Source organism: Scyliorhinus torazame, chromosome 1, assembly GCF_047496885.1.
Source record: "Scyliorhinus torazame isolate Kashiwa2021f chromosome 1, sScyTor2.1, whole genome shotgun sequence".
Classification (NCBI taxonomy): Eukaryota; Metazoa; Chordata; class Chondrichthyes; order Carcharhiniformes; family Scyliorhinidae; genus Scyliorhinus; species Scyliorhinus torazame.
Window position 1 is genome coordinate 181,136,345 of NC_092707.1, and position 26,846 is coordinate 181,163,190.

Genomic DNA, 26,846 nt, shown 5'->3' on the forward strand with positions numbered 1-26,846 from the left:
GGGCTGGTAGTGCCACAACACAATGGAGGTTATCCTGTGAAGATGGGACATTGTCGCCACAAAGCCTGGGCACGTTATGGACAGATGTGAACGGTAGATTGGAGAAGAGGGAAAGTGGGGTTTTCCCTCCGTTATAAAACTCCCTCTGTTCTAAAACCCAAATTTAGCTTGGGTTTTTAGCACAACCAAGTTCAGGAACTCCAATTCCCGATGGACCTCTGTCTGCACACACCAGGGGTGGGCTGCCCACGTGCAGTTGCACGCTTTCACGTACTTTGGGCCCAGTGCAAGAAGGAAAATTGGGCAACAGCTCAGGTCAGGTAACTGGGTGTGGTGCGCTATTGTCAGCAAGTGTCCCGGACAGGGAGAGGACCCATAATGATGTCCCAGGTAGGGGGCAGAAATCAGTCCCAGTTAAGGAGAGCAAGAAGAGCAGAGAAGGTTCCAAACAGGGAAAAGGCTGAAGGGGAGCAGATTCTCTATCTATATTTTTTTAAAAAGGCAAACCAGCTGAAGGTTGGTGAATTCATGCTGTGAGCATTGGACAGTAGAACTCTGCTCTGTACAAGAGCTGAAGTTGTGCCAGTAATCTGGTGCTTGGGTGCACACTCCGGAATCCGGGGGAATGGAAACTTGGGAGACGGAGGTCGGCTGTCATTGATGCCATATGAGTTGGAATGTCTTTTGCTGAGAGATCCTTTTTCATTTGTTCCAAGGGTTGGCTAGGCCAACATTTTAATTGCACACCCCTAATTGCCTTTGAGAAGGTGGTGGTGAACCACTGTAGTCCATCTGCTGTAGGAAAACTGCAATCATCAGGTTTGTGAAGTTTAAACACCCTACCTATGCAGCCATAGCAAACTCTTAGACACCATTAAAACCCTACTTACTTCATTTGCACCACCTTTTGACAGGGCACACGTTCTACCTGTGACTTATTAACAAATTCAAAGCACTGACATTGAATCATTGAAACACATACGAGGGTCCTCCTTGCATTAAGTATCAGATCTAACTTTCTGCAGCCAGTTTAAGTTGTTTTAACAGGGCTAATGTAGAATAATTTGACATTCACAAGGAGGTTATAGACAAGCTGCTATTCTTTGCAGACTAATGACAGAGAACCATAAATCAGCCTGCAGAGTCAGTTGTCAGCTCCCATCATGTCCCTTCACAACTACAAATTGATGGGTTAATAACATATCAATATTGGCTCTGCATTAACCTCACCCTCATTTTGTCAGCATACTGGGCAGCACGATAGCACAGTGGGTAGCACTTCGCAGTGCCAGGGTCCTAGGTTCGATTCCCGGCTTGGGTCACTGTCTATTTGGAGTCTGCACGTTGTCCCCGTGTCTGCGTGCGTTTCCTCCCGGTGCTCCCATTTCCTCCCACAAGTCCTGAAAGACATGCTGTTAGGTGAATTGGACATTCTGAATTCTCCCTCTGTGTACCCGAACAGGTGCCGGAATATGGCGACTAGGGGCTTTTCACCGTAACCTCATTGCAGTGGTAAGTCTACTTATGACAATAATAATTATTATTATCCTAGACCATTGGACATAGGACTTTAGGACTAGGAGTAGCACATTTGGCCCTTCAGGCCTGTTCTGCCATTCAATACGATCATGTCTGAGCGAGTTGTGGTCTCATCTCCACTTTGGCATGTGGTTCCCCCGCAAGAACGACCTGGATGGGGGCCTGATGAAAACAAATCATGTGGGCATTGTGACTGGGCCTCCTTCAGCCACATTATGATAATCGAGCTGGGCTACGCGGTGATCTCTATTGCCCAGCATTGTGCCAATAGGCTGAGATGCCTATTAGGGGTGGGCAGCTCAGTTCAACTTAAATTAAACCAGCTCGTCTAAAATGGCTCCGGCCTTGATGCGCAATCAATTGCACAAAGACTAATGTTGGGTACAACTGTGGCTTTATTGCAGTCAGATGTGTGGCCTCCTGCTGCAGCTGGCGAAATGGCAGAGCAATGGAGGTCACGCATATTTATACAGATCTTAGTAGGCGGAGCCAGCCGGCAGGGGCTACCGGCGAACCTGTAGTGCAGGTCCTACCTTACATCCCATAATGCAGTGGTTCACCACATTCACACCCTGTTAAAAATGAGTCCGGCGTGGGTGATGTGAAACTATATACAAATAGTGCAATTATGTACAGTGTTAAGAATGGGGAAAACAAGGAAGAAAAAAAAGAAAAGTCCATGTTGACGGTCCGGAGTCCGTCAAAGGTTCAGCCGATCCGATGCTTTGGTGCTTCGTTGGGAGCGGCGTAATGGTGGCAGCGAAGTCGGTGCTGGTGGAAGTGGCACCAATGGCAGTGGTGGCGGTGCTGATGCTGGCCAGTCATCGGGGAACTCCGGGAGCATGCCAAAATCCCCTTCGTCCTCTTGTGCGGGAAGTGGGGGGGGGGTTGGTCTGGCGGGGTCAATATCGGCGGCGCGGTGGGAGGGAAGGGGGGTCGTGGGTGGGGGAGTGTGTTGGGGTGGAACCTTACGGTGCCAGGTCCCTGAGTGAGACAGTATCTTGGCGGTCGTCGGGGAACTCAACGTAGGCTTATTGAGGGTTGGCGTGGAGCAGGTGAACCCTGTCCACAAGGGGTCCGCCTTGTGGAGTCGGACGTACCTACGGAGAAGGACCGGTCCTGGAGCTGCGAGCCAGGTCGGGAGCGACACCCCGGATGTGGACTTCATCGCTCATGAATGAGGATCCCCTGTCACTGTGGATGTAGGCGGGGAAACCGAAGAGTGAAGATGGTGTTGAGGGCCTTGGTGACGGTGGCAGATGTCATATCGGGGCATGGGATGGCGAAGGGGAATCTGGAGCACTCATCGACCACACTGAGAATGTACGTGTTACGGTCGGTGGAGGGGAGGGGCCCTATGAAATCCACGCTGAGGCGTTCAAAGGGGTGGGAAGCCTTCACCAGGCGCACACGGTCCGGCCGGTAGAAGTAAGCTTGCACTCCGCACAGACCTGGCAGTCCCTAGTGACTGTCACTTCCTCGACGGAGTAGGGCAGATTGCGAGCTTTGACCAGATGGTACAATCGAGTGACCCCTGGGTGACAAAGGCTGTCGTGTAGGGCCTGGAGTTGGTCCACTTGTGCGCTGGCACATGTACCTCGGGAGAGGGCATCTGGGGGCTCGTTGAGTTTACCGGGGCGATACAAAATCTCGTAATTATAGGTGGAGAGCTCGATTCTCCACCGCAAGATTTTATCATTTTTGATCTTGCCCCGCTGTGTGTTATTGAACATGAAGGCAACCGACCGTTGGTCAGTGAGGAGAGTGAATCTCTTACCGGCCCCACCGGTAGCCCCTGCCGGCTGGCTCCGCCCACTCAGATCTGTATAAATATGCATGACCTCCATTGCTCTGCCATTTCGCCAGCTGCAGGCGATCTGGTTTGATTCTGATATCCATTCTGTGGAACAATCTGACTGCAATAAATTGATGCGCAATCAATTGCACAAAGACGCAGATTGTGTACAACTGTGGCTTCATTGCAGTCAGATTGTTACCAAAGGTTTGGTGCATTGGCTGTGATTAAAATTGCCCTTAGTGTTCAGGAATGTGTAGGTTAGGTGGGGTTACAGTGATAGAGCTGGGGCAGTGGGCCGAGTGCTCTTTCAGAGGGTAGATGCAGAATCGATGGGCCGAATGCCCTCCTTCTGCACTGGAGGGACTGTCTATGGATCAACCCCCTTTCCACTCATAAAGGAGATGATTGTCGCCTGGGTGCCACTCTAAGCTTTCCACTACAACCGGTGTCATTTAAACAACTTCCCTGTTTTTTGTATTTCTGTTGCAATTAATGATGCAACTCATTTCCATGTCAGTGCGTTTTCTATCCGCTGGTTCAGTTGTGAACAGACTTCTTGTTGTGGAATTGTGATGCATTTCAGAGGAAACGAAACTAAAAAACTCAGGTTTGGATTCTTGATTATCTGGTTGACCGCGATTCTGTTTACAAATTAGGCAATGCAAACTAAAGTGATGCATTGGCTTTCTCTGCTAAGCTGCATAAAGTCTGTGCTGCGGCTCCATTGAGCACTGGGAGCGAGCAGAGAGCTGCATATCTGCACTTCCCTCAGTGTGCGGCTGAATTGAGACCGGCTGGAGATTCAAGTTGAGTTTATCCAGTCTCAGGTCAGGTAACAACTAAGAATTTCAGGAAATTTGGGATAATGATTCAATGCAGTATAACTGTACAGTTGACAGTTTTATCCATATTGCTCTCCCAGAATAACAATCATTGCAGGTAAGTATTCATAAGATATGAGGGCATTTTCTTCAGTGTTCGTTGATGTATTGTGCGGTCTTGAATATAATACTTTCAAACAGGAAATCTAGCTTTGTTTTTTCAACTGTGAGGAACCTGACTGTGATGATTGTCCCCTTAAGGGCTGGCTAAGGCAGAGAGACATTTCAGGACCTAGGAGCAGTTATGCTGCTGATGTAGGCTGCTGCTGAACAATTCTTATTAATAAATCCTTTTGTGTATCTAATTAAGTCTCTGGAAGTGCACCATTACAAGGTCCCTCTGCTGAAATTCCCCTCTTTCCAATTTTCGACAGTGTTAAAGCATCCCTTTCATATTCTTAATTCACCGGTATAGCGAAGGACATGATGAACTTTTATTGGATAATAAAGAATGCTGATGGAATTTATCACAGTAAACTGAAAAGTGTCTGTGGATTGAGTTGATTAAAGTTAGCAAATGGGCGCGGTTTCATCTGTCTGTTGCTCAAACCTATTTCAGGCTTTAAACAAATGAAGGAATTGGGATCGTGCCGTCTTGCACAAGGGGGAAGTTCAGCTCGAACACTTGAGAACCTTTTTGCAAGTCATGGAAATGAGGGAAAGGGCAATAGAATTGGGGGCTAGGAGTGAAATGTTGGTAGATATGAGTAAATGTCGCAGGTTTCTAGAAGTGTTTAACCCAAGGAGTAAGCCATGGCTACAAAAGGGGGAATGGTTCACCATTTAAACCACCTGTAAGAGATAAGAAAGCCACTTTGTTGAAAGTGGCAATGGTTCAAGATACTGACAGCAGATAGGACATGACTGCGGTTGGGCAGGGTGTTAAGAGAAAGCATGTAGAAACAAAAAAGTTACATTTAAAGCAACAAGGAGTTTTCAGGCACACAGTTGCACCGAGAGATACGGGAAAATGTGGTCTGGAGAGACACCCTCTGCAGTCGTCCAACAGGTTTGAGGTGCTTTCAGCTTGTCTGGATGAGAGTGGGCTGCACTGCGGGTGAGCTGACTGATCATGGCACTGTGGTATAGGATACCATTCAGGTGTGGGGAACACATAAACATGTAGTGGTAGGAGGGGCAGTATAGTGACGGTGCGTGACACTATTCTCTGTGGCAAGGAAAACGAGTCCAGACGGTTGTGCTGATTGGTACCAGATCCCGGGACGTCGCTCGGGGCTGGAAAGGAACTTGCAGTGGGAGGGGGAGGATCCAGTGGCGGTGGTCCAAGTAGGTACCAGCGACAAAGACTGGACGAGGAAGGAGATTGTGCACAGCCAGTAAGAGAAACCAGGCACCAAATTAAAGAAGCAGAAGCTCAAGAGGTATTAATTCCTGAATTATTACCTGAGCAAGTTGCAGATTGGCATAGGACAAATATCTTCGAGAACCTAATGCATGGCTCAAAGACTAAATCGGCAGGTAAGGCTAGGTGCGAGTAAATGATAAAAATGACAAAATTTAAGGTTCTAGATCTTAATGCCCTTGGCATTCGAAACACATCTGATGAACTGATACTGCAAATAGAAATGATTAAGTGCGATCAGGATGACAAGCCTAAATATTAAAGGTATGTAACGCTTCGGAAAGACAGGAAATCAGGGGCCAGTTTAGCTCAGTTGGCTGGACAGCTGGTTTGGGATACAGATACACAGTGGGGTTAGCAGTGCAGGTTCAATGCTCATAACGCCTGAGAGTATTCATGATGGCTCTGCCTTCTCAACTTTGCCCCTCTCCTGAAGTCAAATCACCACCAATCATCTCCTCCTCAAAGGGGAAAGCAGCCTATGGTGTTGGATCAAGTGGAACCCTTGAAGAGTATGGAAGTTGTCGGAATAGCGTTAAGAGAGAAATCAAGAGGGCAAAAATGAGATGAGATTACTTTGGCAGATAAGGCAAAGGAGTATCTAAAGAACTTCTTCAAATACATAAAGGGCAAAAGAGTAACTAGGAAGAGAGTAGAAGCTCTTAAGGATCTCAAGGGTCATCTATATGCATATCCACAAGAGATGGGTGAGATCCTAAATGAACATTTCTCATCGGTATTTACTATTGAGAAAGGCATGGATGAGGGGCAGCACGGTGGTGCAGTAGTTAGCACTGGGACTATGCCGCTGAGGACCCAGGTTCGAATCCCGGCCCTGGGTCACTGTCCGTGTGGAGTTTGCACATTTTCTCCGTGTCTGTGTGGGTTTCACCCCCAAACCCAAAGATGTGCTGGTTAGGTGGATTGGCCACGTTAAATTACCCCTTAATTGGAAAAAAAATAATTGGGTACTCTAAATTTTTTTTAAAAGATGTTAGGGAACTTGGAGAACTATATAGTGATGTGTACATATTACAGAGAAGGAAATGCTGGAAGTCTTAAAGCGCATCAAGGTAGATAAATCGCTGGGACCTGATGAAAAGTACCCAGGACGTTGTGGAAGGCTAGGAAGGAAATTGTGGGCTCCTCGCAGAGATATTTGAATCATTATCAGCCACAGGTGAGATTGGAGGGAGGAAAGCAAATGTTGTAACTTTGCTTAAGAAGGGCTGCAGGGAAAAGCCTGGGAACTACAGACGGATGAGCCTAACGTCTGTGATGGGTAAATTGTTCGAAGGTATTCTCAGAGACAGGATTTACAGGCATTTAGAGAGGCAAGGACTGATTAGGAACAGTCAGCATGGCTTTTGTGAGTGGAAAATCATGTCTCACGAATTTGAGTTTTTGAAGGGGTAACCAAGAAAGTAGATGAGGGCAGTGCAGTTAATGTTGTCTACATGGACTTTAGCAAGGCCTTTAACAAGGTACCACATGGTAGGTTGGTGCATAAGGTTAAATCTTATGGGATCCAGGGTGAGGTAGCCAATTGGTTACAAAATTGGCTTGACGACAGATGACAAAGGATGGTTGGAGAAGGCTGTTTTTCAAACTGGAGGCCTGTGACCAGCAGTGTGCCTCAGGGATAAGTGCTGGGTCCACTGTTATTTGTTATTTATATTAATGATTTGGATGAATGGCAGATGGAGTTTAATTTAGATAAATGTGAGGTGAGCCATTTTGTTAGATCGAATAAGGGCAAAACCTTCGCAGTTAATGGTAGGGAGTTGGGGAGAGTTATAGAACAAAGAGCTCGAGGAGTACAGGTTCATTGCTGCTTGAAAGTGGAGTCACAGGGTGGTGAAGGTGGCATTTGGCATGTTTGGTCAGAAAATTGAATACAGGATTTGGGACATCTTGTTGCAGTTGCACAAGACATTAGTAAGGTCACACTTAGAATTCTGTGTACATTTCTGGTCACCCTATTATAGAAAGGATATTATTAAACTAGAAAGAGTGTAGAAAAGATTTACTGGGATGCCACTGGGACTTGATGGTTTGAATTATAAGGAGAGGCTGGATAGACTGGGACTTTTTTCCCTGGAGCATAGGAGGCTTAGGGGTAATCGTATAGAGGTCTATAAAATAATGAGGGTCAGAGATAAGGTAGATAGTCAACATAAGAACATAAGAACTAGGAGCAGGAGTAGGCCATCTGGCCCCTCAAGCCTGCTCCACCATTCAATGAGATCATGGCTGATCTTTTGTGGACTCAGCTCCACTTTCTGGCCCGAACACCATAACCCTTAATCCCTTTATTCTTCAAAAAACTATCTATCTTTATCGTAAAAACATTTAATGAAGGAGCCTCTACTGCTTCACTGGGCAAGGAATTCCATAGATTCACAACCCTTTGGGTGAAGAAGTTCCTCCTAAACTCAGTCCTAAATCTACTTCCCCTTATTTTGAGGCTATGACCCCTAGTTCTGCTTTCATCCGCCAGTGGAAACAACCTGCCCGCATCAATCCTCTCTATTCCCTTCATAATTTTATATGTTTCTATAAGACCCCCCCTCATCCTTCTAATTTCCAATGAGTACAGTCCCAGTCTACTCAACCTCTCCTCGTAATCCAACCCCTTCAGCTCTGGGATTAACCTAGTGAATCGCCTCTGCACACCCGCCAGTGCCAGTATGTCCTTTCTCAAGTAAGGAGACCAAAACTGAACACAATACTCCAGGTGTGGCCTCACTAACACCTTATACAATTGCAGCATAACCTCTCTAGTCTTAAACTCCATCCCTCTAGCATTGAAGGACAAAATTTCATTTGCCTTCTTAATCACCTGTTGCACCTGTAAACCAACATTTTGTGACTCATGCACTAGCACACCCAGGTCTCTCTGCACAGTAGCATGTTTTAATATTTTATCATTTAAATAATAATCCCTTTTGCTGTTATTCCTACCAAAAGGGATAACCTCACATTTGTCAACATTGTATTCCATCTGCCAGACCCTAGCCCATTCACTTAGCCTATCCAAATCCCTCTGCAGACTTCCAGTATCCTCTGCACTTTCTGCTTTACCACTCATCTTACTGTCGTCTGCAAACTTGGACACATTGCCCTTGGTCCCCATCTCCAAATCATCGATGTAAATTGTGAACAATTGTGGGCCCAACACTGATCCCTGAGGGACACCACTAGCTACAGATTGCCAACCAGAGAAACACCCATTAATCCCCACTCTTTGCTTTCTATTAATTAACCAATGCTCTATCCATGCTACTACTTTCCCGTTAATGCAATGCATATTTATCTTATGCAGCAACCTTTTGTGTGGCACTTTGTCAAAGGCTTTCTGGAAATCCAGATATACCACATCCATTGGCTCCCCGTTACCTACCGCACTGGTAATGGCCTCAAAAAATTCCACTAAATTAGTTAGGCACGACCTGCCCTTTATGAACTCATGCTGCGTCTGCCCAATGGGACAATTTCCATCCAGATGCCTCGCTATTTCTTTCTTGATGATAGATCCCAGCACCTTCTCTACTACCGAAGTTAAGATCACTGGCCTATAATTAGCCGCTTTTTGCTTACCTCCTTTTTTAAACAGTGGTGTCACGTTTGCTAATTTCCAATCCACCAGGACCACCCCCAGAGTCTGGTGAATTTTGGTAAATTATCACTAGTGCATTTGCAATTTCCCTAGCCATCTCTTTTAGCACTCTGGGATGCATTCCATCAGGGCCAGGAGACTTGTCTACCTTTAGCCCCATTAGCTTGCCCATCACTACCTCCTTAGTGATAACAATCCTCTCAAGGTCCTCACCTGTCATAGCCTAATTTCTATCAGTCACTGGCATGTTATTTGTGTCTTCCACTGTGAAGACAGACCCCATATCCCCCTCCCCCATCTCCCCCTCCCCATATCCCCCCTCCCCCCTATCCCCCCTCCCCCCCATATCCCCCCTCCCCCCCATATCCCCCCTCCCCCCCATATCCCCCCTCCCCCCCATATCCCCCCTCCCCCCCATATCCCCCCTCCCCCCCATACCCCCCCTATCCCCATACCCCCCTCACCCATATCCCCCATATCCCCAAGTGAATCCAGCCCTAACCTTAACCTCTGCAATGCACGCGCAACCGATGGCGTGCATTCATATACCTGCCTAACACTGTTGCCTTTTACCCCTGCCCCCCCCCCCCCAACAGGAGAAGCGCGCACACAACAATAGGGAGCATGTGAGGACTGGAGGAGGGCCCGCTGATGAGAGGCCACTGACCGAACAGCAGGAAAGGGCCCTGGAACTGGCTGGCGGACCTGAGGACCGGAAGGTTGCTGATGCAGAGGTCGGGGGCGTATTAGCAAGTGAGCCACCGACAGCCCGTCCCCATATCCCCCCTCCCCTATATCCCCCTCCCCCGTATCACCTTATCACTGCCTGATGTCTAACCATGCATGCTTCATTGTGTATCGCAGGACCAAACGTCCAGGCACCCATCCCCGCAGATGCAGACCGCCCGCAGGATGCCCCTCGGAGACCACAGGAGACGGAGAGACCCGCACCCTCCAGCATGCGACGCCCGCAGGATGCCCCTCGGAGACCACAGGAGACGGAGAGACCCGCACCCTCCAGCATGCGACGCCCGCAGGATGCCCCTCGGAGACCACGGGAGACGGAGAGACCCGGACCCACCAGCATGCGACGCCCGCAGGATGCCCCTCGCACACCACGGGAGACGGAGAGACCTGGAGCAACAGGGAGACGACACCCCCTGTCACGTGCGGGAGCGACCACCCAGCGATGAGGGGGGCAGCCACAGGCCCCCGTCACATCCGAGCCAGGACACCACTACCCAGGACACCACTACCCAGGACACCACTACCCAGGACACCCCTACCCGGGACAGCACTACCCAGGAAGACAAAATACCGGACAGTGACTCAGAGTGGATGGGTGGAGACGAACCCCCACCCCAAAGTGCCATGGACTCAGAGTGGGACGAAGAGCACGACACAACGCTACAGCTGTCACAAACACCCTCCACCATCGCAGAAACACTCACCACGGTTGGGCACTTTAGTGATGAGGCGTCTGGTACACTCACTGGTGCGCACAACACAGCCATTCCGGTACAGCAAGTGGAGGTAGGAGCAGCAGAGGAGCCGGGCGGTCGGAGGGCAGCCCAGCCCAAGCGAACATCTGCCGCCCAGATGGATCCCGGGTTCCTGGAGTTACCACACCCACACATAGATCCGATGCAACCACCGACCCGGAGACGAGCGAAGAGGGTGACGGGCGGCTTGCGGCGGCTGCGGTCGCAGGTGGAGGAGTCCACCCGCGTCCAGGAGCTGGGAGTGGTGCCGGTCATGCGTGTCACCCAGGCCGACACCGCACGGGTGGCGTCCGCGGTGGAGGCAATGGGTGCGATGGTGTCAGACATGGGGAACGGTTTGCGAGGCCTGGGGCCTTCCATGCAGGCGGCGTCTGTGGCCCAGGAAATGGCTGCTCTCTCACAGGAGGCCATGAGCCAGTGCCAGCGCCAGATGGCAGAGGCGCTCAACGCCATGGCCCAGTCTCTGCAGGCCATGGCCCAGTCTCTGCAGGCGATGGCCCAGTCTCTGCAGGCCATGGCCCAGTCTCAGCAGGCCATGGCCCAGTCTCTGCAGGCCATCGCTGAGGGCATCGGCGCCAGTGGCCATGTGCGAGCCGGCGTCGCACTGTCACAGAAAGGGTTTGCCAACCCCCTGGGCTCCATGGCTGCAAACCTGCAGACCCCTGTCGATACCAGCACGGGCCTCCAGGACTGGCAGCGCCAGATGTCGGGGGGGGGGCGTTGGATGGCCAGTCCGTTCACATCCCCCACCCATGTAGAGGCCTGGGGGCCATCGGGCACCCCGAGGGAGGAGGAGGTGGTGTGGTCCGTCTCGGCTCCCTCTGTAGGGGAGGTCCCGGTACACCGCGACACCTCAGACTCCCCCCCCCCCCCCCTCCGTCCCAGGTGCATCGGGTGGGAAAAGGGCAGGACAGGCTGGCAGCTCGCCATCCCAGTCGCCCGGGCCGCAGCCTGGCCCATCTAGGCCAGGACGCCCCAGGAAACGGCCGCCAAAGGGATCCAGTGTCAGAGGGCAGGAATCACAGGAGTCTACCTCCAGTTCTGCTGTACCGTCTGGGGAACCACGTAGACGTAGTCAAATGGCCCGTAAGGCCAAACAATTAGACACGGAGTAAGTTGGCACGGATGCAGGGCACAGATGAGTTTTAGGGGCTAGGGCACGTGCATGAACTCCTTTGGTTATTAAAGTCAATGTTACACCTACAGAAGCTGCCTTTGTGCTCTGTCCAAAGTGTGCGGGGGTGTCATGTACGTTGAGCGCAAGTGTGTGTGTGAGGGGTGGTCTTACCTCAGCCCCAGATGAGCCTGCCCCCTTCCCCCTGGGCCGCAATCAACATCCCCCGGGCAGAGGACGGGACCGTGCGCTGCAGTGTCACAGCCGCATGCAGGGATGGTCCGGGTGGATGGTGGTACTGTGGCCATGGGTCAGACATAGTCCAACGATGTAGAGCCAGGAGCTCATCGCAGGGCGGGTTGTCATCATCCTCCATGGCCTGCGATAGACACGCGTCCACCCGCAACTGTGTGAGCCCGGCCCGTTGTGCCGCAGGTGAATCGGCAATGGGGGGGGGAGTGGTGTGCATGCGGGTGGGGTTGGGAGGGGGGTGAGGGTGCTGGGTGGGTGGATGGGTGGGGGGTATGGGTGGTCGGCTGTTGCCATGGTGTGCGGTCTGTGGCCATACTACCCGATTCCCACGCCCATCTAGTCAGTGAAGCGGGCGTCTATCAGTCTGTCCCGTGCCCGCTGGGCCAGCCGGTAACGGTGGACAGCCACCCGCCTGTGTCTACCCCGTCTGCCCTGACCATTGCCCCCATCCCCCTCATCTGGGAGGACTGGGCCTCTTCCTGCTGCTCCTCCACTCCGCCCTCCTCTGCCTGCGGCACATCGCCCCTCTGCTGGGCTATGTTGTGCAGGACGCAGCACACCACAATGATGCGGCCGACCCTATCTGACCGATACTGGAGGGCGCCCCCAGAGAGGTCCAGGCACCTGAAACGCATCTTCAACACGCCAAAGCACCTCTCGATCCCTCCCCTTGTCGCTACATGGGTATCATTGTAGCGGTTCTCCGCCTCATTGCGTTGCCTCCGTATAGGCGTCATCAGCCACGATCGCAATAGGTAGCCCCTGTCGCTCAGCAACCAGCCCCTCAGCTGGGGATGGCGTCCCTCGTACATGCCGGGGATGGATGACCGCGACAACACGAATGAGTCGTGTACACTGCCTGGGTGACGGGCGCAGACGTGCAGGATCATCATGCGGTGGTCGCAGACCACCTGTACGTTCATCGAATAGGTCCCCTTCCTATTAGTGATCACGGCCCTGTTATCTGCAGGTGGCTGCACGGCGACGTGCATCCCATCGATCGCGCCCTGGACCATGGGGAACCCGGCCACGGCAGAGAAGCCCACGGCCCGGGCATCTTGGCTGGCCCGGTCCACGGGGAAGCGGATGTAGCAGTGCGCCATGGCATATAGGGCATCTGTCACTGCCCGGATGCACCGGTGCACCGATGTCTGCGATATGCCGGACAGGTCCCCTCTCGGTGCCTGGAATGACCCCGTTGCATAAAAGTTCAGGGCCACCGTAACCTTGATGGACACGGGGAGAGGGTGTCCCCCGCCAGTGCCACGCGGTGACAGGTGTGCCAGCAGGTGGCAGATGTGTGCCACGGTCTCCCGGCTCATCCGGAGTCTCCTCCTGCATTCCCGGTCCGTGAGGTCCTGGTATGACTGCCGGGGCCGGTACACACGGGGCGCCCTCGGGTGCCTCCGTTGCCGTGGGGCCGCGACGTCCTCCTCCCCCTCCTCATTCTGTCGGTCAGGTGTCCCTCCAGCCTGGGCGGCTGCCGCCTGCCCCTCTGCGGCAGCCTGCGCCGCCTCTCTGGCACGCTCCTCCTCCTCCTCCTCCTCCTCCTCCTCATCCAGGGCAACATAGACATGAGCGGCAGCCACCACGGCGGCCAACATCGCTGGATGATCTGAAAACATGACGGCCTGGTGGGGGGGAGGGGTCGGACGACATGTCATCATTGCCCATATCCCCTCCTCCCCCCAGCCAGGTGGCATGGACTGCATGGATCCAACTGTTGGAGGCTGGCACCTGGCCAGGTGGACCAGCTCACTTGCCCTCCCATCCCCCTCCTCGGCACGGACCCCCCCCCCCAACCTCCACCCCGGCACGGACCCCCCCCCCCCCAACCTCCACCCCGGCACGGACCCCCCCCCCAACCTCCACCCCAGCACGGACCCCACCCCCCAACCTCCACCCCGGCACGGACCCCCCCCAACCTCCACCCCGGCACGGACCCCCCCCCCCAACCTCCCCCCCCCCAAGCACGGACCCCCCCCCAACCTCCACCCCAGCAAGGACCCCCCCCAACCTCCACCCCGGCACGGACCCCCCCCCAACCTCCACCCCGGCACGGACCCCCCCCCAACCTCCACCCCGGCACGGACCCCCCCCAACCTCCACCCCGGCACGGACCTCCACCCCGGCACGGACCCCCCCAACCTCCACCCCGGCACGGACCCCCCCCCAACCTCCACCCCGGCACGGAACCCCCCCCCCAACCTCCACCCTGGCACGGAACCCCCCCCCCCAACCTCCACCCCGGCACGGACCCCCCCCCCAACCTCCACCCCAGCACGGACCCCCCCCAACCTCCACCCCAGCACGGACCCCCCCCCCAACCTCCACCCCAGCACGGACCCCCCCCCAACCTCCACCCCGGCACGGACCCCGCCCCCCAACCTCCACCCCAGCACGGACCCCCCCCAACCTCACCCCGGCACGGACTCCCCCCCCACCCCCCCAACCTCCACCCCAGCATGGACCCCCCCCCCACCTCCACCCCAGCACGGACCCCCCCCAACCTCCACCCCAGCACGGACCCCCCCCCAACATCCACCCCAGCACGGACCACCCCCAACCTCCACCCCAGCACAGACCCCCCCCCCCCAACCTCCACCCCAGCACGGACCCCCCCCAACCTCACCCCGGCACGGACCCCCCCCCCAACCCTCCACCCCAGCACGGACCCCCCCACAACCTCACCCCGGCACGGACACCCCCCCCCCAACCTCCACCCCGGCACGGACCCCCCCCCAACCTCCACCCCGGCACGGACCCCCCATCCACCTCCCCGGCACGGACCCCCTCCCGGCACTTCCCCGGAGCCCAGCCTACTCTAACCACCCCTCCCCCCCCCGCCGCGCACACACACACACAACCCGAGACACACCTCTCCTCACGCATTCAGACTGCGGCCACGCCATTGCCTGCCCAGAGCCAACCCCCCAGGCCGTCACTCACCTCCACGCTGGTCGGCGTGACCCTGGAGCACAGGGTCACGCCGATGAAAAGGAGGTTTGATTCACGTCGACGTGAACGGTCATCACGTCGACGGGACTTGGGCCCATCCGGAAGGGAGAATATCGGCAGACCGAAAATCGGCTGCCTTGCGCAGACCCGTGACATTCTCCGCGGCACTGAACAGACAGGGACATACTGTTGGATCCAATAGCTCCTCTTGCAGGAAATATGGAAACATGTTTCCACATATGTAGGTCTTGTTTTATACAATTAAATCATAATGATGACCTTCAGTTATAATTGGGTTCAGGATTAGGGGCTGAATTTAACATTTCTATGGGTTTGAAGGTTGGGGTGGCCAGGGGTCTCATGAAACTCAGCAGGTGGACGATACATCATCCCTTAATAGTTACAGGGGTGGTTTTGACAGCCCACCCACCCAATTGAGGTCCTTAAGTAGTTAATCAATGCCAATTTAGGATCTTATCTCACCACTTCCAGGGTTTAACTTGCAACAAGTGAAGTCTATGCAAAGCGTCCAGTATGGCTGGAGGTCTCCCTCTTTAACAGGTCCCCTGGCCTCATTAGTAGGTTCCTGCAAGATTTTCCATCCTTGGGTTTTCTCCCTAAAATGGGGGCTCAGATCCTGATCTCCCACCCCCCTCAGTGCTCCTTCCTGTGGACTATCCGATTGGCAACAGGCAAGACTCCAGGATTTGAGTACAAAATTCAAAGCAGGCATGAGAGGTAAACTTTTTTTGCATGAGCTAATAATTGGAGGCTCTGTCTGTCCTATCAGATGGTTGAAAAAATCCCAGGTCATGGCACTATTTTGAAGGGGAGATATCCTTGGTATCATGGCCAGTGTGTGCCCCTCAATCACATCGTAAATCAGATTACCTGTCCATTATTGCATTGCTGTTTGTGGATGCTTGCTGTGCTCAAATTCTAGATAATTGTACCTGATGTTATGAATTCATGGTAATGTATTGAAATGAAAGAACATTAACAAAGGTGTTGGTCTCTGTGTATGTGGGGAGGGGGAAATGAGGGAGGGTGAGCTATCTGCAGTATTTGCCCGTAATGTGGTTTATGGATTGCGTTGAACATGAAACCTTATTTAGTTACAGAGTGAAAATCAGCAGAAAATTATGTTGGGAGTTGTTGTAGCTGTAACTGCAGGTAAGCCTTATTAAGCATAAACTTTTCATTCATCTCTTTATTTTACATTATGGCATGCCAAGAAGACACACAAGAAAAAATATATATCTATCATCATTAGTTACAGAGGTGGTCAGTGGCGCAGTGGTTAGCACTGCTACCTACGGCGCTTCAGGACCCGGGTTCAATCCTGGCCCCAGGTCAATGTCTATGTGCAGTTTGCACAGACCCCCGTGTCTGTGTGGATTTCACCCCCACAACCAAAAATTATGCAGTCAGATGGATGGCCATGCTAAATTGCCCCTTAATTGGAAAAAATAATTGGGTACTCTAAATTTATTTTTAAAAGTTGCAGGGATGGATGGATAGAGGAGTAGACCTGAGTGGAGTGCTCTTTCGGAGAGTTGGTGCTCTTTCGGAGGGTTGGTGCAGACTCATGGCCTCCTTCAGACATTCAAGAGCATCTCTACTATTATTCCAGGCATGGCATTTGGATATGCTGTAGAACTATAAATATTAACTGATATTACAAAATGCTGGTTTGAAGTGTTGAGAATTCTGTTGTTTATTTCAGGCTTTCGGCAAACTTTTTATGTGAAAACAATATCACTTAAATCTCTGGTGTCGACAGCAAAGCGGCACAGTGGTTAGCACCGCAGTCTCACGCCGCCGAGGTCTTCCAGTTCTATCCCGGCTCTGGGTCACTGTCCGTGTAGTTTGCACAATATTCCCGTGTCTGCGTGGGTTTTGCCCCCACAACTCCAAAGATGTGCAGGGTAGGTGGATTGGCCACGCTAAATTGCCCCTTAATTGGATAAAATGAATTGGGTACTCTAATTTTTTTTTTTTAATCCCTGGTGTTTGTATATACAGGTGCTAAATGAGGTCAGTGCTGTGGTGTTGGGTGCTCTGATGCACAGATGAACCAACACAGTTGTATCTGGTACAACTCTATTTTATTTTAACTTCTATATACAGTTCGTTCTGGATGCTCCTCTGCATGTTGTGTCTCCCTGAGTGTGTAGTGTAACAGGTCTGTCCTTGTCCTGGTCGCCAGCTAATACTGGCCACCAGGTGTCGTGTTTGTCCTTTTATACTGTCCCTGTCCTTGTCTGTGATTGGTTGTGGTGTTGTGTGTTCTGATTTGTCTGTTGGTGTGTCTATCATGATGTGTGTGTTTGAATATCATGACATCCCCCTTTTTACAAAGATATGTGCCTACTTGGTTATAAATATAATCGTGTCATGTATGCATCTAAGAGTGTGTGTGTGTGTTATTTACAGCATGTGCATACGACGTAACTATATACATGGGGCGATGTCGGGTGCTTCATGCTAATGAGGTTTTACCGTAACAAAACATGAATGCAAAAAAACTTTGACTAGTGGTCCTGTCAAACGATATCTGGAACGATAAAACAACAACAGGTTATAATACAGTAGTGTTTAACGTTTAAACGTATGAGCAGTGTTATAAGTCCAGTCTAATAGGTGTGCGACAAATTTGGGTTGACCGCCTCAAGGGTGGGTCAAGAACCACCGGCTGATGTGCAAGCCTGGTCAACTTCTGTTTGTTCATTTTCGGCATTACAAATATCCGTCCCATTTTCTGTTTCTGTATCCTCGCGAACATGTTTGTCGACTTCATTGAGGTGGCCTGATTCAGGCACCTGTGACACCTCAAGAATAGGCTGGTCCTCAAGTCGGTTCAGTTGTGGAGATTCGGGTTCACACTGGTTCACATTGGACTGTTGGAGGTGATGCTGTTGCCGAAGTCTCTCCTTTTCCATTTGTTTTACTTCCTGCAGTGCTTGGTTTTCCATTGGTGCAAATATAACATTCAACATCTGTGTTAGTGTTGCCTTGGCTGTGGTTTGGTTTATTAAGTTTTTGCTGGCCAGGTAAATATTGTAGCATGTTCTAACAGCCTGTAACACAGTTCCTTCGTGTATTTCTATATGCTGAGATGTTACTGCAGTTAGTAAGGCCTTAATTATCTGCAACTGAACACCTTCGTCGGTTTGTGGTCCTTGAAAACAACCACATGTTGTCTCTATGATTCTATCAATTAATTTCTTGCCAAGTGTTGTACTGTCTGGGACATTACCAGTGAGATGCCCATAGGCAATTAATTTCTGTAAACAGTCAAGTGATGTGCTGACTATGCGGGGACATTTCGACTGGCATGCCAACTCAAAAGGGAGAAAATACTTGTCTGCTTCAATAAAGTTTGCCTTGGATTTGACAGGTGGCAAGGTCCCAGAAACAGCCTTAGCTTCTGCATGGGGAGGATTTTAGCTGCTGTGGCCTGGTCACGGGTGGCAATGGAAGGGGCATGATCCGTGGCAGCTCCACGAAGTCATCCTTGGGAACCAGTGGAGGATCCGGCGTGTGTGTGCGGTTCAGTTGCGAGCGTGGAAGGCGGCGCAAGGCTCGCCGATTGAGCCTACACACCAATCCATCCGCCATGCATACCAGGAACGAGATGGAGTCTTTTTTCTTTTTATGTTTGTGGTGGTGCCGCTGGACGGCATCTTGTAGCCGATGGGTCGTTGCCATTGAAGAGGCACCATCACTAATGTCATGCAAGGCGATTGAATGTGCCAGATGTTGAAGTCGGCCGAGACCGTGCACGCTGGTTCCGGCCACATGCTGTGCTGGAAGGGCGACTCCGCAGAGAAACGTCGAAGCATGTCGCCTTGGAGAGAGAATTGTTGCTCGCATCAACGTCTGGCGATGGCGCGAATTGGTGTATCCGTCTTGGACCGCCGGTGCTGGTCGCCACTGTCGACCCAGTGTGACTGCCACGCGATCCATTCCCTGTCGCTGTGGCATCCGCCGTCACCCTGAGCATGCCATCACCGAGGCCGCGACACTGCCCGTCCGGAGCAAAGTCTGGCGTACGCGAATCGGAGTCGGCGCTTGGCTGCTCCCCATCTGGAGTCCGTCTGGAGTCCCCATCTGCCTTCCGTCGATGCTCCCCGTCCGGAGTCCCAACAGGTTCACTGGAGGCAGCCGAGATTCCCTGAAGCTGCACTTCTGGAGTCGGAACATGCAGGAATGCACCGACCAGTGGAGAGGCTCGAGTCATCGAGGGTGGAAGCGGTGCGGCACCACCGCAGTCGTCAGTGGTCCCACCGTGATCGTCGAGTGCCTCTGTACTCACTAGGCGAGGTCTGTCACCTTGCACCTTTTGCATGGGAAGTGGGATGCTGTCGTCACTCATCTCACATCCCGTGGATAGATCCTCATTAGCAGCTTGCTGTTCACTAGGGTTGGGTAAATTGTCAGAGTTTTCATCTGGTGGTGCGCACCATGTTGGTGGACTGTCATTGTCTTGCCGTTGTCCTTCATTTGGGCTTTTCTTCTTTGGAATTTTAAATCTTCCCCCAGACATTGCAGAACCTTGTTTATTACCTTCAAATTCTCCCATATGTATGGTCTCGAATGTAGGATCCAATATTTCTTTCTTTCGACATTGTACTATTTTCCAAAGAACATTCCGTTTCAATTTTCTTCTCAGTTACCTTATATGTATCTTTGTCTAATGTACATGCCTTCATAGTCTCTGGGTCTGATTTTGCTGGGACTGGCATAGTCACAGTCTCTCTTTTACTGTTCTCAATTGCCCACATTGTACTCCCCAGACATAACTGCTTAATCACTGGGGTTAGTGTGGTACAATGGATAATCGGGTCAACCTTATCTGCATCTTCACCATTAGTGGAAAGCACACTTAGTTCACTTGAAACTGCTGCGGGTTTTAAGTTCTTTATCTGGCTACTCGATGTCGGTGTCCTCAGGATTCTTGCTCCAATGTTCTGCTCATTTATCAGTGGAGTGTGTATAGGTTCAATGCAATTAATGTTCCCCTCTAGGTTTGAAGAGTCATTACTGACTAACTGCTGGTCTCTGAAGTTGGGACTTTGCGGTGTTGTGTTGAAGGGAGACATTTGTCCCTGCTGTAGGTATGATTCAGGTTGTGTTATTTCCATTAACTGAGGATCAATGACTTGTCCATTTTTTTTTATCCATACTAAAACACTGGCAATTCTCAGTCTGCTCCTTGCAAGTTAAACATACAAGTAATTTCTTTAGCAAATCCTCAGCATCCTTCTGTGACCGTGCAGCATTATTAATCTCTGTTCGGCTATAATGATCCTGAAGGTCAGCGCATAAACCTTTTTCCTTCGGGCTTGGAAGAGGAGATTCCTTTGGCTTGTCTTCAGTTGGGCTTGAACAGTCATCAGCGCTGTGCCCTTCATTGTAGCATGAGAGACCGTCATGGTCATGCTGCTGTGCAGTGGAGCATGGTAGGCTGTTATAGCCTTCTTGCTGTTCACGTGAGCATGGCAGACATGCATCGTCTGCCGCTGGTTGGTCAGGCGAGGTTGCTAGACCCTCATGGTCTTGTTCATGCAAGGACTGCGCTCTGGAGTCTTGCATGTCTTCTTTCATAGAGTCGGGAACGCTGAGCGGGACGTGGACCATGCTCTGTGTGGCAGCAGGCCGTTCTCTGTGGGCTTGCACTGCTCCCTGTCTGTTAATTTCAGGCTGCGGCATCATCCTGCACTGATGCGTTGGGACGTCATATCTGCTGGGTTGAAGAGCTTCAAATCCGAAAAATGAATCCGCATCTGCGTCGGATTCAATGTGAGGGTCGCCAATGTGCAACACGAAAGGTTCGTCCGAGTCGTAGTCGTCTAGGACCGTGAAGCTGTCCTTGGGCTCGCGAGGTCCAGAAACAATGTAAAGATCGGTATCGAAGTATTCGAGGTCGGAATCATCGGCTTGTGCGTAGGTAACTGCTTGTTGCAGGGTTCTTCGGAGGTCAAATTCATCTCCTGGGTCAATTTGCGGCACTGTGCTGTCATTCCAGGTGAGGGAAGGTTGTTTTACAGCTTTAACAGATTTTTGTTTTTTTGATTTGGGACGTTTCCCTTTTAAATTGGATTTGGGACGTTTCCCCTTTAAATTGGTGCGTTCTGGGGCCTCTGACATCCTGACGCTCGGTATGTAGCACGTAGGAAGTGACTGCGCATGCGCAGATCGCTGTCCCTTTACCTATGGCCGTTTTCTTGACTGCGCATGCGCAGCGTCTCGCACACGCGCAAAGGAAACTTCCGGTTCTGCGCACTGCTCGCGCAACTGTGCTAGCGTGATACCTTTAGCAAGATGGCCGCCGACCTCGACCCAACTCTCTCTCATGCCCGGGATTTCGGCCTCTGGGAATTCGGCCTCCGGGATCCCGGCCACGAGGTGAGTACTGCCGCTTTTCTTACCTTTACTTGCCGATTGGAGTGCGTTTTCCTCACAGTACTTGGCGAATTTGTCCAGGACTGCCCGGTAATCGTACCTTTGTTGCCTCCTGAAGAACCTGAACCTTGTGAAGATTTCTTTAACTCTTGCACCGGTGATGGTGAGGAGAAATTCAATTTTTTCATTATCATCCAGGTCTTTGAGTTCAGCTGCCACCAGGAACAATTCAAACGCTTGCCGGAATCGCCGCCAGTATTCGCGGAGATCGCCGTGGCACTGGAACGGCTGCGGAACCGGGAGCCAATACATCTTGCCTGGGTACTGCTGGTTGTCTCTGTACACTGAGGTATGCCGGCAGGTATCGATCCACTCCTGTACCATGTGGTGTTGGGTGCTCTGATGCACAGATGAACCAACACAGTTGTATTTGGTACAACTCTATTTTATTTTAACTTCTATATACAGTTCGTTCTGGATACTCTGCACGTTGTGTCTCCCTGAGTGTGTAGTGTAACAGGTCTGTCCTTGTCCTGGTCGCCAGCTAATACTGGCCACCAGGTGACGTGTTTGTCCTTTTATACTGTCCCTGTCCTTGTCTGTGATTGGTTGTGGTGTGTGTTCTGATTTGCCTGTTGGTGTGTCTATCATGATGTGAGTGTTTGAATATCATGACAAGTGCCATGTTTCATTTTTTGTCTTTCAGCTGGTGCTATTGCTGCTGCTCCAGTGGTTCTGGGATTAGTGGGATTTACCAGTGCTGGAATAGCAAGCGGTTCTGTTGCAGCAGGTATGATGTCTGCAGCAGCTGTTGCCAATGGAGGAGGTGTAGCAGCTGGAAGTCTGGTGGCTCTCCTGCAATCTGCAGGTAAAGTTCAGTAATGGCTATTTGTTTAAAGCCTCTGATAATGTTTGACTTTCTAACATTAATAAGTAGAGCTGAATAATTTTTTTTTTAAAAATAATTTTTATTAAAGGTTTTCATAAAATATCAATAACAAAATGAGAAAGAAAAAAGAACCCAACAGGGTTAAGTACAAAACACAATCTAAAAAAGCAACCCCCCATACCCCTCCCCCCTGTACATAAATAATAAATTAACATTAACACCCCGACTTAACACAACAGGTGTATACACCCCCTCAGACCCTCCAGTGTAAATAACATAAACAAAAATAAAGTAAACCCCCCCCTCCCCCCCCCCCCCCCCCCCCCCGAGCTGCTGCTGCCATTGACCAATGTCTAGCGTTCTGCCGGAAAGTCTAAGGACGGTTGCCACCGCCTAAAGAACCCTTGTACCGACCCTCAAAAGGCGAATTTCACCCTCTCCAATTTAATGAACCCTGCCATATCGCTGATCCAGGATTTCACGCTTGGGGGCCTCGCATCTTTCCACGGAAGGAGAATCCTTCGGCGGGCTACCAGGGACGTAAAGGCCAGAATTCTGGCCTCTTTCGCCTCCTGCACTCCCGGCTCCTCTGCCACCCCAAATATTGCAAGCCCCCAGCCCGGTCTGACCCTGGATCCTACCACGCTCGACACCGTCCTCGCTACGCCCTTCAAAAATTCCTCCAGCGCTGGGCATGGCCAGAACATATGGGTGTGATTTGCTGGGCTCCCTGAGCACCTAACACACCTGTCCTCACCCCCAAAGAACCGGCTCATCTTTGTCCCGGTCATGTGTGCCCTGTGCAGCACCTTAAACTGTATGAGGCTGAGCCTCGTGCACGAAGAGGAAGAGTTCACCCTCCCTAGGGCATCTGCCCACGTCCCCTCTTCAATCTCCTCTCCCAACTCCTCCTCCCATTTACCTTTCAACTCCACCACCGAGGCCTCCTCCTCCTCCTGCATCACCTGATACGTTTCCGAGATCTTCCCCACTCCCACCCACCTCCCCGAGAGCACCCTGTCCTGTACTGTGTGTGGCAGTAGCCGCGGGAATTCCACCACCTGCCATCTGACAAACGCCCTCTTACCTGTAAGTACCTGAAGGTGTTCCCCAGGGGGAGCCTGTACTTCTCCTCCAGCTCACCCAAGCTCGCGAACCTCCCGTCCACAAACAGGTCCCCCAACTTTCGTATCCCTGCCCTGTGCCACCCCGAAAACCCTCCACCTGTTCTTCCTGGGGCGAACCGGTGGTTCCCCCATAATGGGGTCCACGCCGAGGCCCCAACTTTCCCCCTAAGCTGCCTCCACTGCCCCCAAATTTTGAGGACCGCCACCACCACCGGGCTCGTGGTATACCTCCCTGGAGGGAGCGGCAGCGGCGCCGTTGCCAACGTCCCCAGAACCGTGCCCACATAGGACGCCGTCTCCAGCCTCTTCCATGCAGCCAACTCGCCCTCCATCACCCACTTGCGCACCATCGGCACATTGGCGGCCCAGTAGTACCCACAGAGGTTGGGCAGCGGCAGCCCCCACCCCCCCCCCCCCCCCCCATCCCATCTCTACTCTGCTCCAGGAACAACCTTCTCACCCTCGGAGTCCCTCGCGCCCACACAAACCCCATTATACTCCTGTTAACCCGCCTGAAAAAAGCCTTCGGGATAAACACGGGGAGGCACTGGAACAGGAACAAAAACCTTGGGAGCACCGTCATTTTGATTGACTGCACCCTACCCGCCAAGGACAGCGGCAATGCGTCCCACCTCTTGAACTCCTCCTCCATTTGCTCCACCAGCCTTGTAAAGTTAAGACTATGCAGGGCCCCCTAGCTCCTGACCACCTGGACCCCCAAATATCTGAACTCCTCTCCGCCCTTTTTAGTGGGAGCTCGCCAATCCCCCTCTCCTGGTCCCCTAGCTGAACTACGAACAGCTCACTCTTCCCCATATTGAGCTTGTACCCCGAAAAGTCCCCGAATTCCCTAAGCATCCTCATTACCTCTGACGTTCCTCCCACCGGGTCCACCACATACAGCAGCACCTACCAGGCCCCGCCACCGACCAAAACAGTGCTCAACCTGCCCCATCCGCCCTCCCCGAAAGAAAAAAATACAGAGAAAAAGAAACCCCAAACAATGCAAAGCCCCCCCCCCCCCCCCCCCCCCACCGAACAGAAAATAGGCATAACATATCCACCGCAGTCCCCAATCGCCCATCCCGACCCTCAGTCTGTGTCCAGCTTCTCGGCCTGAACAAAGGCCCACGCCTCCTCCGGAGACTCAAAATAATGGTGCCGGTCCTTGTAGGTAACCCACAGTCGCGCTGGCTGCAACATGCCAAACTTCACCCCCTTCCTGTGCAGCACCGCCTTCGCTCGATTGTACCCAGCCCTCCTCTTCGCCACCTCCGCACTCCAGTCCTGGTATATCCGAACCTCCGCCTTCTCCCACCTGCTGCTCCTCTCCTTCTTGGCCCACCTGAGCACACACTCCCGATCGACGAACCGATGCAACTGCACCAGCAGCGCCCGCGGAGGCTCGTTAGCCTTGGGCCTCCTCGCCAGCACTCTATGGGTCCCTTCCAGCTCCAGGGGCCCCTGGAAGGACCCCGCTCCCATCAGCGAGTTCAACATGGTGACCACATAGGCCCCCATGTCCGGCCCCTGCAGCTCCTCCGGGAGGCCCAGAATCTGCAGATTCTTCCGCCTCGACCGATTCTCCATCTCCTCGAACCGCTCCTGCCATTTCTTGTGGAGCGCCTCGTGCGCTCCTTTACCGCCAGGCCTAAGATCTCGTCCTCATTGTCAGAGATCTTTTGCCGAGCCTCTCGGATCGCCACCCCCTGGGCCGTCTGTGTCTCCAGCAGCTTATCAATAGAAGCCTTCATCGGCTCTAGCAGGTCCGTTTTAATCTCTCTGAGGCAGCACTGGATACCCTCCTATTGCCCCTCCGCCCATTGCCTCCACGCTGCCTGGTCTCCGCCCGCTGCCATTTTGTACTTCTTCCCTCCCTTCTTCGGGTCCACCACCACCTTTTTTGTCACCCCGCTCCCTAGTTACAGCCATATACTGATGGGGAGCTATTAATAACTCCTTCCCACACCGGGAAAAGTCGGAAAAGTGCCCTTGGGGGACCTGAAAAGAGCCCAAAAGTTTTTTACGGGAGCCGCTGAATGTGCGACTTAGGTCCGCACAGCCACAACCGGAAGTCTCGAGAGGGAATCCTTTTGGCAGTGTTCGCTTCACCAATCTGCCCCCAAAAGTCTGTGGAAACTCCTGAAAAAGGTCTGAGAGTCCGTTCCAGATGGGAACTGCCGAATGCGCGACCTACTCCTCCGTGACCACCACCAGAAGCCTCGGCCCCGCTTCTTCAATGGCCTTGGTAGATCTTTTCACAGTTGTTCCCTCTGCTGCTAGAATTCACCTTTAATAAAGGCCCTCAAGTCAGCTTGCAGCCTTTAAGCTTGCCCTTCCCCCGTCTGCATGCTGGAAGAGGCCCCTCTCTCCCCTGCAGCTACAGCCAAATATTTTACTGTTTCTGCCGGGTCTGGTAACCAAGAGACATCCCATTCCTGGGGGACACTGTCGGGGGAATGTTGCAGTCTTCTTCCCACACTGGGAAATGTCAAACAAATGCCATTGGGGGCCCTGTGAAGAGCCCCAAAGTCCGTTCCAAGCGGGAGCTACCGAACATGCAATCTAGCTCTGCATAGCCGCACCCAGAAGTTGATGAATAATTTTTATATTGTACCATTGTCTTGGAAACATCTCTCCACTAAATGACTTTTTCTTTACAATAAATGTCAATCTGTTATGTTTAATATCAACCAACAATTGGCTAATGGTACATTGGTTGGCCTTTTCGTGACTGCAAAAGAAAGTTCAAATGTCCATTCTTTAGTATGTATGGATCCTACCTTTCCCTGAGATGCTGTTTTGTTCTTGATTATAAGAAATGTTGATTATAAGAAATGTTAATTGATCTCAGTGTGCAAGTTATATTTTCCTTTTTTTTCTCTTAAGGAGCTGTTGGGTTGTCGGCCGGAACCAAAGTTGTTCTGGGTATTGGAGGTGCTCTTGTGGGTTCGGTCTTCGGGCTCTAAAACAGCTGGAGATGAATGAATGCCTCTTTCGTTCTGAATATAGAGGGAGAACATTTTAAACTAAAATTTAATAAAATGCCCTGCATAATTTAATTTTGGGATTCGCTTTTTTTTCTATTATGCGGTAGATGATTTTATTTAAATTTGTTCATCACACAATGTGGATGTCACTGGCTACGCCAGCACTTATTACCCACCTCTAATGACTTGACAAAGATAGTGGTGAGCCACTGCCCTGAACTGTTATTGTCCATGTTATAAGTGTTAGGAACTGAGTTCCAGGCTTTTGACCCAAACCCAGTAACAGTGCAGAAACAAGTCAGGATGGTGGTGTTCCTGGCAGATGCCAAGTGGAACCCATGAGTGTCAGGGGAAGGTTATTGCTGGGCAACTGCTATTTCGTAGAACACTGACGACACCTTCCATC

General features: G+C 51.9%; 1 protein-coding gene across 7 annotated transcripts; it reads left to right on the forward strand.

Annotated features, from left to right (window-relative positions):
* The first annotated feature begins 3,849 nt into the window (after positions 1-3,849).
* Positions 3,850-26,512, forward strand: LOC140429911 (interferon alpha-inducible protein 27-like protein 2A). Of its 7 annotated transcripts, XR_011949242.1 has the most exons (5): positions 4,039-4,169; positions 16,142-16,199; positions 17,052-17,121; positions 22,141-22,302; positions 26,340-26,512. XR_011949242.1 is itself a non-coding variant. In XM_072517516.1 (4 exons), the coding sequence occupies exons 2-4, from the start codon at positions 16,169-16,171 to the stop codon at positions 26,417-26,419; spliced, it is 273 nt and encodes a 90-aa protein (XP_072373617.1). In that variant the 5' UTR covers positions 3,850-3,944; positions 16,142-16,168; the 3' UTR covers positions 26,420-26,512. The 7 variants fall into 7 exon arrangements, 5 of the variants coding, with proteins under 5 accessions (XP_072373617.1, XP_072373590.1, XP_072373609.1 ...); XM_072517516.1 differs by lacking the exons at positions 4,039-4,169; positions 17,052-17,121 and adding an exon at positions 3,850-3,944; XM_072517489.1 differs by lacking the exon at positions 17,052-17,121.
* The last annotated feature ends 334 nt before the right edge of the window (positions 26,513-26,846 follow it).